The following is an 11,944-nucleotide window of genomic DNA, read 5'->3' as shown; positions in this document are numbered from 1 at the left end:
CCCGAACACACAGTTTCTGGTCTCCAGAAGACAAGTAAAATATTAATTATCTAGAACTTTTAGCTACGTTCTACGGCTTACAATGTTTTGCTTCGCATTTACGTGAATGTGATACTCTCCTGAGAGTTGACAGTTCTACTGCTCTCTCTTATATAAATCGCATGGGCTCAATTCGATTCCCCTATTTGTCTGCCCTCGCCCGAAAAATCTGGTCTTGGTGTGCAGACTGCGATTTATTTATTTACGCTGCATATATCCCTTCGGCTCAGAATAGTGAGGCAGATGCCGAATCTCGAGTTCGGAAGAAATGGAATGGATGTTCAATCAGGATAATTTTGACACAATTGCCCCTACTTTTGGTCCTTTTGATATCGACCTATTTGCCACATCAACTAAGGCAAAATGCTCTCGTTTTGTTCCTTGGTTTCCGGGGACCCGGGGGAATATTAATAGACGCTTTCTCGCTAGATTGGAGAAATTTTTACTTCTATGCATCTCCTCCCCTTATCTTGATTTTAAGAACCTTACGAGAAATTATTTCCAATAAGGCGGAAGGAATTTTAGTTATCCCGTGGTGGCCAGCACCTTGGTTCCCAGCATGGACCAGGATTTCCCTGGTTACCACGAAATTATCCGCCAAGCTTTCTTGAGAAGGGATACATCGGTGTCCGCGATTGAGCCGATGTTAGCATCGATTACAGAAGTTACAATTGCGCAGTATTCCAAACCTCTCAGATTATGGTCGCAATTCTATAACGAGAGAGGTGAAGATATCTTTTCCCCGTTTACCTCATCTGCGCTAGAGTTTTATCATCTTGTTTTTCAAATTCAAGGTCATACTCCACCTTAAACACGTATCGCTCGGCTACTTCCATTATTCCTTCTAATAATAGAAAATAGGTCTCCATCCGTTCGGGAGACTCTTTAGGGAGGTTGCTGTGTTAAAACCGCAAAAGCCGCGTTACGATTTTACTTGGGATCCATCTCCGGCGATTGCTCATTTAGCTGCTCTGTATCCATATGAGGAGCTCTCTCTGGAACTTATTTCTAAGAAGTTAGTTACCTTAGTCTCGGTCCACGGTGGTGGTTTGCGCTTTGGGAGGTAAGATTGGCCGGTTATAGTCGAATATGAAAAGAATAATCGACTGTGATTGGTCGGTTTCTTGTGGCTTGGGGATTGAATACTTATTGTGGACCGACACTTACTCGCCTTTACAACTGCACAAAGAATGCAGACTTTAGCGGCCATCCAGTGTTCGAATATTGTTTTCTCGAACTCTATAGTTAGTAAGATCCCGACGCGTCTCAAAACTTCGGGGATTGGCAGATACCAGCCTCGACGCGTTTTTCAAGCCTTTTCTGGATAAACCAGATCCTTGTATCTTTTCCCTAGTGAAATAGTACCTTAAATTTACACAAGACCTTCGCCAGGATAATCATGACTTTTTTCATATCATATCGCAAACCATATAAGGCAGTCTCCTCCCAAACATTAGGTAAGTTGAGTTAAAACAACTCTTGAAATAGCAGGAGACATTTCTATTTTTTCTGCTCATTCTACTCGTCATGCCTCCACTTTGCAGCCAGCAGAGGCATTAACATAGACGAAATTAGACGAACCACAGGTTGGAGCAAATCTTCAGACATCTTTGCTCTTTTTTATAATAGAAATATTAACGACTCGTCTTTTCAGACGACAATTTTGAATACACAAGTTTTCTTTATTTTGGCATTGAGATGTTCAGAATGATTAAAATATACTTTTCTACCAAATCTTAGCTTTAAATAGTTACAATATATCCATCCGGACGAGACTTTGCATAATTGAAAAATTGAACGAACTTACAGTGAAGTTCGATTACAATTATGCCGTCTCGTTCGGATGGATACTCCCACCCACCCAACCCTTAGTATCAGATTTGGCAACTTTAAAATAATGAAGTCCTTGGCGCGCGCTACGGCCGAGGTCGCGAGGACGCCATCTTTTGCCGTTTTAAGGAACTTTTAAGAAGCCTGTTGGAGACAGCGCGACGGAGCGCAACTACAATATATCCATCCGGACGAGACGGCATAATTGTAATCGAACTTCACTGTAAGTTCGTTCAATTTTTCAATTCTAAACACGTTATTTGCGATAAATATCATCACATGCCTCGGTAGTCGAAAGGATAAGATGCCTGCCCGGTAAGCAGGAGATCCAGGTTCGATTCCTGGCTGAGGTGGTATTTTTTCGCAAAATAATTACGAGTTTTCACGACTGGTTCGTGGTCGGGCCCCGCCGTGACGCACACCCTCCCTTGTTATTTGGGCTCTCGTTGCACGTTTCGCAGTAACCGCCGCACGAACCGCCTGCAGCTGTTAAATTTAATATAGGGTTATAATGACGCGAATCTTCGTAATACATTATATTTAATGTATACAAAGGTTCGCGTCCGAGGGAGGCGAGTAATGCGCGACCGTCGTACCTCGGTTTTTCACCTCGGCCAAAACTACTAAAATTATAAATTATTATAGCGATATTTTCCGCGGCGAGAAATCGTTGAAAACGCTCGATTTCATTATATCCGCAACCTTCCTCGGGGATCACGATACCCGCGCTCCTCATTAACTCAATCGCCAACTTACACTGTAACGAAGAAGTCGCGTATCTTACAGATTCCCACCATTCGTGCAATTCTCCCGTGCGCAGAGTACCACGTTCGCAGTAAATCCTCGCCGCTACGAGGAAGCGAGGAAGGCATAGATTGTCGGAATTTTTTATTTGTAAAATCGAGCGTTTCGCGATGCTTTCTCGCGTTAATTTATTTGATCCCCTTGCCCCAAAGGTACCGCTACGTTAAAAATGCGTATGGTAAAATTCATCGCAATATCGAAACCCCCGGCGCTTTGCGTTACCGAACTCACGAGTTTCCATATGTCCTCGTGAGTCAAGTCTCGCGCCAGACGAAACGAAAGACCTGCCGGGCCAAGCGATAAATTTGTCGAATCGAAGGATAACCCCACGTAATCGTCCAGTCCGCTCAAACGTATCGCATACGTGGATTTCGCGAAACGCGTTTTCTAAATAATTCACGATATCACTAGCACCTTCCGCGAGAGGACGTATCGCGAATGTCGCCTCCCTACCTAGTACTTCAAATTTTTGAAATTTACGGGTTTTTCGCCCGTAATTCAATATAAGTGAAATTTTCACTGACCGTGTCGCTGTCGTCGACCGCGGCATCCTCGTCGGTTAACCGGTGCTCCTGCTGTTGCTGCTGTGATGCTGCTGTTGAAGATCCGTCGAATGGTTCTGAAGCTGGTGTAAATAACGATCTTCTTGTTCTTCTTCACGTGAAACGCCTCCTGTATTGAAAATTTGTACTGAAAATGGGAAACAAAAAATATTAATGATAAATATTTTAATTCTATTCGATTTTTATGTTAGCGAATAGATTCCAGCATATCGAAGGTATCTCTTGAACAGCTTTTCTCTTCGCTTTTACAAAGCTTTTATAGAGCGTATTAATCTAGCAAAAAAAACATTTAATTATAAATTTATCGGAAAGAATAAATTATCTTAAAATTTAAAAATAATATTAAATTTACCTTCATAATTTTCCGGAGAATAGCCCGTCCGTGTTTCGCACTGATGGAAAATCGTGCGAACCTCGATTTCTTCTTCTAAAAGCTCATCGCATATTTGCTCAAAGGCTCTTCTCCTGTTTCCATTTTCTTCGCTCGTCTTCTTCATCGTCATCGTCATCTTCTTCTCCTTCTCTATCTTCTTGTCTTTCTTCGTCAACTTCTTCTCCTTCTTCATCTACATCTTCTTCTTGTTCTTCGTTTTCCCCCTCATTTTCTTCTCTATATTCGGATTCATCTAGGTCGTTTGCTTGTACTAAAAAAAAGAAACATCGTTGTTATTATTATTATTATTATTATCTTTTTTTCAAGAATTAGCTAATATGAGTTTTATAACTTTTATTATTTTAAATAATTACTCATGCGGTGTGTAAATTTCGGTGTCGGCTCATCATCGATATTTTCTTCCGCATCTGAAACAAAAGCTTTTATTAATTGAATTCGATATTCAGTGAGATAATTTTGAAAGCAATATTTGCTATTTTCTTACCTGAAAGATATTTTCTTACCTAGATCAACCGTTGGGATACCCTCCTCAGGTTACACGTCTATCCGCATTCGCACTCGTCCTAAAAATTCGATATTTTAATTTAAAAATCTGAAAATTTAGAAATCTAGATTTTCAATTATATCAATTTTCTATTATTTTACTCACGCTCATTTACTCCTTCCGCCTCGTTTTCGGCGGGGCATCTCAATCCTCGTAGTTGGTACGGATGTACAATCGCGATGTTATCTCTCGCTTAAAAAATATTTAAATTTAGAATTTTTTATACCTACATATTCTAATTTCAATTACTTTAAAAATAAATATTTACCTCCTCCGGTGCACCTTGTAAAATAAGCGATATGTCCGCCAGCATCATCCTCCCCCACACCAGCTATTGCACCGGTTATATATTCTTTTACAATATTCAAAAGTCTTTTGTCCACGAAATACCCTAATCTGAACATAATGCTCAATAGGGTTTTCGAACACTCCGGTACGAATTTTGCAAATGTGATGTAATTTGTTTCTTCTTCATTTATTAATAATGAAATATAAACACTCGCGTTTATCGTCGGGTTGATATTCGCGCACACGATAAAAAATCTTCTTAATTTTTCACAGAATGCCATTTTTTCACTCCTTTACTATTTTAGAATTAAGACAGCGAACGAATCGGCGCAATAATGTAAAAACCGACCAAGTCAGAAAATATAATCTCGGAAATAGACTTTTCTATAATTCCGTGCGGTATTTTCTTTTCTTTTCTATTTCTCTAGCTAAAACATAGCTAAAAGAAAATGAGCTCCCCACTCAAGAAACATCTCTAACTCCCTTATTTTGTAGTTTCTAGGTTTATTAAAAAATATTTTGCGAAGAAGTTTTAAAAGTCTAGAAAATCTAAAGTTTAAAAGATTTTATAATTTTACAATTTAAAATTTTTAAATTTTAAAATCTTAAAATTTAAAAAATTTTTTTAAATTTTATAATTTTTCATTTGCCCATCTGCGCGCGCAGTTCTTTTTTCTTAGTAGATAAGTCAATGAACTCGACGAATTCGTCAGCCCTCGGTTCATTCGAGTGTTATCCTTCGACGTTTCAACTTCGTAAATCCGAAGTAGTCTCTCATTTCGATGCTTGTGATTATTAATTACATTTGAGAAGAAAACAGGAACAATGGCGAGCCGAAAAGCTGTTCTCGATACCGAGAAGCGTAATACTCCGGAACCGAGCAATGCCCCCGATTCCGAGAGGCGCAAATACATCTGCGATATTTCGAAAGGAACGAGGAACGAAACGACAAGTTCCATATGATGCTCTCGACAACATATGGACTCAACATCTCTCACACGAAAAGGATACACGTTGGATTGCAAACAACAAACGAAGGAATTTTTGTGCCAATGGTTAAATTAACCGGTAATACAAAAGGAATTTATTTCGACGCTGATTCCTGGCAACAATTCCTAAACAACATGGGGCTTATCGATGAGTATTTAAACACTAACAATAAACCGGATCCTATCATTGTCAAAAATGTTGCGATCAACTTTACCTCCTCTTATGGGTCACGATCCATATTACTGGCGTATAAAGAAAATGAAGATTATGGAAAATATCGAAATTCAACATCGAGGAACGACTAGCGAGGATTCGCAGCCACCGACGAAGAGGCGTAAAACCTATGCTATCGCAATTGTGATGCAGAAGAGTACTTTCACGTTTGAAAAATATTGTGAAATGTGTCGACGCGCACTTAAAACATTTACAAAACATGACCGACAATGTTAACAAATGCGCGCAATATCTTATAAAAGAAATAGAATTAAACCTTCCAAAAAGTTACATAGATAGCGATATTGTAAAACTCAGTTTGAAAGGAAATTATCACGAAATCGCACGCAATGTACATACGCAAATAAACGATTTAACATTTCTGGATATGTATTTCGATATAATATTTGTGGAATTAACTTCTCTGAGATTTAATGAAATTCTTTATATTATTTTTTCAAATCGTAATTTGTAACTTTTATTTATGAATTGATATAATATGTACAACGATATAACAATAAACTTAATGATTTTGTAACTTAAATTCTAGTCTTTGCCCCTCTTATTTTCTTTTCAACCAAAAAAATTAATGCGCTACGTTGCTTCGAGCTAGAAATATCTAAAAAATTTTTCAGACATTGCGTTTGTTATAGAATAAGAGCTTCATATAGCTCCGAGTTCGTTAGAAAAACATTTAGTGCGAACTTGTTCATTCCTGTTTTCCTATCGCATTCCATTCTCGTCAGGTCAAGTATATTCTCTTCAGACTTCCCTCATCTTTCTTGTCGCAGATATCGCTTTATCGAATCCTGAGCGGTCTCGAAACAAATTTTTAAGGTTCGCTAGCTATTAGGCGTCGAGAAACCTTTCGTCTTAAGAAAAACTCGATTTACATCTCATATATACAAAGTAACAAATTCCCATATATGCAAAGTAAATTCCTACTTTCGGGGCGTTCTGCGTATCGTACCGCAAAAAATCTTTTTCCATTAGCGCCGGGGTCGAGCATATTCCCTTCAGACGTTCATCATCCTTCTTATCATTGGCGCCATTTTGTCAAACCCACGAGCGGCCCCGGAACAAATTTTAATAGTTTTTCGTTAGCTATTATTATTAGGTTTGGAAAAACCTTCCGACTTAAGAAAAAAACGTGATTTGTATCTCATATATACAAAGAATCAGTTTCCTTCGATCTAAGCTGTATATCATACCATAAAATTTGCATTCCGTTCTCCAGGACAAGCATATTCTCTTCAGACGTTCGTCGTCCTTCTTATCGCTGGCATCATTTTGCTGGAGTCCACGAGCGACCTCGGAGCAATGCAAAGAATTAATTTCCTTCCTTCAATCCAAGTTATAAAGTCATTCATACCATATCATACCATAAAGTTCATATTCCATTCTCGTCAGTATATTCCTTCAGTCGCCTGTCATCTTCATAGTCGTTATTTTATCAGACCCCAATCAGCTCCGGAACAAATTTTTAATGGTTTCACTAACTATTAAGCCTCAAGAAGTCTCTTCAGAAAAATCCGATTTATTCCCCTCGTATACAAAGAATCAATTTCCTTTCTTCGCCCCGTCCTGTTTACCGTACCATAAAACCGCATTCCATTCTCCGCTAATCAGGTATATCCCCCTTCAACACCCCGTCATCCTTCTTGTCGCAATTTTATCGCACCCCCGATCAGACCCCGGAACAAATTCTCCTCAGGTGTCCGCCATCTTTGCACACGCCATTTTGTCGGACCTCGAACGGCCCAGACACTTTCACCCCCTCCCCCTATCTTTTCGTCTAGCATTTCGACAACTAATCACACCCCGGGCAGCTTTGGGAGCATCCAATCACACACATGGGCAATTATGGGAGCGTCCAATCACACGCCGGGCAACTATGGGAGAATCCAATCAGAACGCACCACTAATTACCTAATTATCTCCTAATTATCACGCCCCTCAGTCAATCAGAACGCTCCATTTCCACGTGGAGACCCTATCTTGACAGCTGAAGGTCATGCCCCTGGCGCCAGTGGGAAAGTGATAGGGGTTTGTTTTGACGCCCCATAGCAGCCCACATACTACTGACGGACGTGCTGTCGTATCAGGGAGGGCTCCGATACTCAGCGGTAGAATTCGGTGACAGCGGAGATGGATCGAGCGAACTCGGTGCGCTGGGGAGACTCCCAGTAACCTTCGGCTTGCCGGGGAAGGGCTTGAAGACGGTTCGGCCTGGCTAAGCGTATTTAACGCGTTGGGGAGATCCCCAATAAGTCTTAGGCTTTCACCGGAATCGGATTCAGATGCTCGCTTCTGTCGAGACGTGCTCTCAAGAGTCGAGCGCAGAACAAGATGATCTTCTTTGGAAAGCTTTTATACCGAGATCGACGGTATTTTTTGGTCGGATTGATCGATCTCGGGGATAGCATCTCCCTTCACAGAAGCAGAAAAAAAGAAATTGTGTAATTAGTTTTTTGGATAGATAATGAATATGGATGGATAGGAAAAGGAGTTTGGTGATGAGGTATCGGTGCGGAGCAGGGTGTTCGCTGGCTTTCATGGCGTGGCGTGATGCGACGCGGAGAGCATTAGCACTCGGGGACGCAGCGCGTAGTGCGATGCGGGGCGCGTTAGCACTCAGAGACGCGGTGCGGGGGGAATACCAAGAAAACACGCGTGGATTCGCAGTATTCCCACGCTATTACTCTGAATTTCGGAGCATACTTTGCACAGATTAAAAAAATAGGTAAAACGGCCTTCTGCGGCCTCAATAACCGCGTAATACCTAAGGAACATTGTATGGAGAAATAAATACATGGAGATCAAAAGTAAAATCAGAATCTATCAAACGTGCATCAGACTAATAATGACCTATGTAAGAGAAACCAGAGCAGAGACAACATGCACTAAGTGATATCTGAGAACAACTGAAATGAGAATACTCCAACTAACTATAGAGTATACAAGACGACAGAAAGACGAATGAGAAAATGAGACAAACGTGTGGATTCCAGCACGTAGTAAGATGGATGGAAGAAGAAGACGCAGGGAGTGGAGAAATCATGTCAACAGGATGGAAGATGACAAAATTCCAAAAATCGTAAAAACGAAGACCAATTACAACTAGACCCGTACGAAGACCATCAAAGAGATGATACGAGAACTGAACATCAGGTTCACAGGAATAAAGGGAGGACAATATATGTTGAGAACGACATGTTAGGACCAAGTCCTAACAAACGACGAAGAAGAAGAAGAAATGAAAAGAGTATGAATGGGCTGGACGGCACAGTTGCTCTCTCGTCAAGTGTCGGTCAAGTATTGAAACATGACCCTTCGAGTCGAAACGCACTGTGTATGTGTCGGCATTAGATCAACGATAAGGAAACGCTATGACACCGTGGCATAAACGTTCATCGGTGATTTTCAGAAAATTTAACTTATTTTACCAGGAAAAAACTTCGTGCGATTAATAGAATAGGGGAAAGAAAACGAGGACTTATAAAAAAATTAAGAAAAATTAAAATCTAAATTAAATTTTTAATGAACATAAAAATATATATGATTTAAAGAAACAAGAGAGATGGTATGTGTGTAGAGGTGTGTGAGTGCGTGTATGATCGCGGGTGTTACATTGATACGGAGGCCATCGGGTAGGATTTCAACAAAGAGTGTGAATGTTTGAAATGAATCTTTTGAACGATGATTCTACCAAGTTATACAATGATAATTCTTCAATTAATTTAATTTAATGATATCGATATTTCGTCATGAGATTAATAAAAAGATTTAACAAGAAGTATATAAATGTAAATAAAAATTAATATGTGAGAGTTAAAGAGGAGAGGTAACCTTGGTTTTTTTTGGAGGTGGATTATTAGGTCAAGCGAACGGGAAGGTTCTTCGAAATCGGGGAAAAAAAGGTTCGTCATGGAACATAGGAATGGGGGGAATAGGACTCGAAAATGGATACGAGATTCTGATTCGGATCAGTGTACGGGGGCATAATTTGGCTTTATCGCATAAATTAAACATTTTAACGGGTCGATAAGTAAATTAGGAAAAAATTGTAAAAGTAGATTATGAGGAGATTCAGAATGGTCGAGTTTGATTTTGATGGTTCGATTGATTCTTTTGAAATTTGTTTTGATTGTTTATCACTGTTCTTGAGCACTCGGCCATTTCGGCAATTTCGGACACAACGTTTACGAGAGATCGTTATTGCGGTTAAATTGTTGTGGTCTAGAAATTGGTATATCCGATTGGTTCACTGTGAGAGAAAAGGATAAATAAATAAAGAGAGGAGAGAAACATATTAAGGAGAGAAGAGAGAGAGAGAGAGAGAGAGAGAGAGAGAGAGAGAGAGAGAGAAGAATTTATTAGCTCATAGCTATCATTACAATTACATATATTAATAATTACACAAATAAATCAGGTAATGCTAGCCTCTCTTAATTAGTTTCCACACATTATCTTCACGCTCCTTCCTCTTAATATTGAATCAATAATCTTCTGAATCATTTTAAATTTTGTTCCCTCTTTAGTTCGCTCGGCAGATCATTATACATTTTGAATTCATTGTATAATAACGTTCTCTCTTCTTTACTAGTTGTACACCTATATAATATATATGTTACCTCTTTGCCTCGTATTTATTGCACTGTCACATTACACTTACTTTATTACGCAAGTAGTGTGGACACATTAACTATTCTATATATCAATAAACATTATACTCAACTCTCTCTTTTGTTAACATAAATTGCAACGTCTTTAGCATATCTATAATCCATACTCTTTTGTTACACCTAAGTATAATTTTCATAGCCTGATTTTGTAATTTCTGCAAATAATGTAGATTAGTCTTATCTACACTTATCAATATTGAAACACAATATTCAAACAATGATGCAACAATCGATTTGTATACAATACATCTCATATTTGTTGTCTCATATTTGTTATCTTTACCAACTCTTCGCAAAACACTTAGTTTAGTTCTTATTTTCTTACCAATATAATCTATATGTATGCCGCAAAATTTAATTTCTTATCTATTATTAGATAGATACTTACCCTAGATACTTACCTAGGTACTTTATCTTATTCACTACCTCCAGCTCTTTGTCCTGAAATTTTATCTTAAAATTACTCTCCGTAACTTTTCTCCTAATTCCTCTTATCAACATTACTTTGATTTTATTTACATTTAGTTATAACCTATTCTTTCTCAATCACTCATCCACTATTATCATTTGTTCATTCAATTTATCACTAATCTCCTGCCTCGAATGTTGTGCTGTCCAGTTGTGAATATTAACGTGTCATTCGCAAATAATCTTATTGAGCAATCATTATTTATTATCTGTGTGATATCGTTTATATTGTTGTGGCCGAGCAGTGGTCCGCTCGCTTTTGATCCCGAGTAATATTGAAAAGATTGTTCCTTGCCAACCCGCCGTTGTTTATGTTCTATTGATTGATTAATTAAAGAGATTTGACATAGATTCGTGCGAGATGGTTTTGAGAAGTGATGCGCGAGCGGATTGTGAGCACGAAATTGTATCGCGAACAATGTAATTAATTGTGTTCGTTAAAGTTCCTTCTTTATAAACGGCCTCTGTTTATTTATGCGTGTCGTTTGAATGAAAGTTGTGCGAGTGACCGCCGCGAAAGTGTGATAATATATAACAAGAATAACAACGGCCCTAATACTGATCCTTGAGGGACACCTAAATCAACATTAATTGGATTGGATAGAATTCCATTAAATCTGATTTTCTATCTGCTAAGTAATTTTTAAATTATTTCAAAACAGAACCTTTTAACCCATATTTTTGTAATTTTTTTTATTAGAATTTTCCTATCAAACGCTCTTCTTAAATCTAAGAACATCATCTTTCTTTCACCTATCGTTTTCTTCCAATCTGTTAATGTTGCAGTCCCACTGCAATGTCGTTTCACGTCATGAATGTTTACTTCTAAATTCTGATTGACATTTCTTGATAAGTTCGTTGCTTTTTAAGTACTCCACTAACTGCCTGTGAACTATTTTTGAAGATATTTCTAATGTTTCTCTCTTTTCACAGAAATCTGGTAAATTGTTTATCGGCCTAAATTCTTCAATTTTAATCATTCCTCGAATCTTTGGTATTGGAATAACAATCGCTTCCTCCCTAGAAAATACCTTCTTCTAATAATCTATTTAATATATAATATATCGTCTCATTAGTCACCTCTACTACTAATTTCATTATCTCTATAGTTATCTCCTCCTCAGTT

General features: G+C 38.5%; 1 protein-coding gene and 1 pseudogene across 6 annotated transcripts in view; one reads left to right on the top strand and one right to left on the bottom strand.

Annotated features, from left to right (window-relative positions):
• Nucleotides 1–1,715: 1,715 nt before the first annotated feature.
• The window catches only part of LOC105431879 (uncharacterized), an 80,580-nt gene continuing 70,351 nt past the window's right edge, over nucleotides 1,716–11,944 (bottom strand). The window contains exons 1-5 of one of the 6 annotated variants that reach the window (XR_016139569.1): nucleotides 4,443–5,835; nucleotides 4,280–4,366; nucleotides 4,134–4,193; nucleotides 3,984–4,037; nucleotides 3,795–3,880 (exon numbers count right to left, since the gene is read on the bottom strand). Coding sequence is in view for 5 of the 6 variants with exons in the window: in XM_089078354.1 (XP_088934480.1) it covers nucleotides 3,233–3,363; nucleotides 3,589–3,802 (345 nt within the window). In the remaining variant the exon portion in view is untranslated. Of the gene's footprint in view, nucleotides 2,356–3,197; nucleotides 3,364–3,588; nucleotides 5,836–11,944 lie in introns of those variants that run through there. The other 5 variants (XM_089078354.1, XM_089078355.1, XM_089078356.1 and 2 more) reach the window with 5 other exon arrangements.
• Nucleotides 5,154–6,342, top strand: LOC148936379 (uncharacterized; annotated as a pseudogene).

This window comes from Pogonomyrmex barbatus, unplaced genomic scaffold, assembly GCF_055798465.1.
Source record: "Pogonomyrmex barbatus isolate J1 unplaced genomic scaffold, ASM5579846v1 scaffold22, whole genome shotgun sequence".
NCBI classification, from domain to species: Eukaryota; Metazoa; Arthropoda; class Insecta; order Hymenoptera; family Formicidae; genus Pogonomyrmex; species Pogonomyrmex barbatus.
This window is presented reverse-complemented; position numbering and strand designations above follow the sequence as displayed.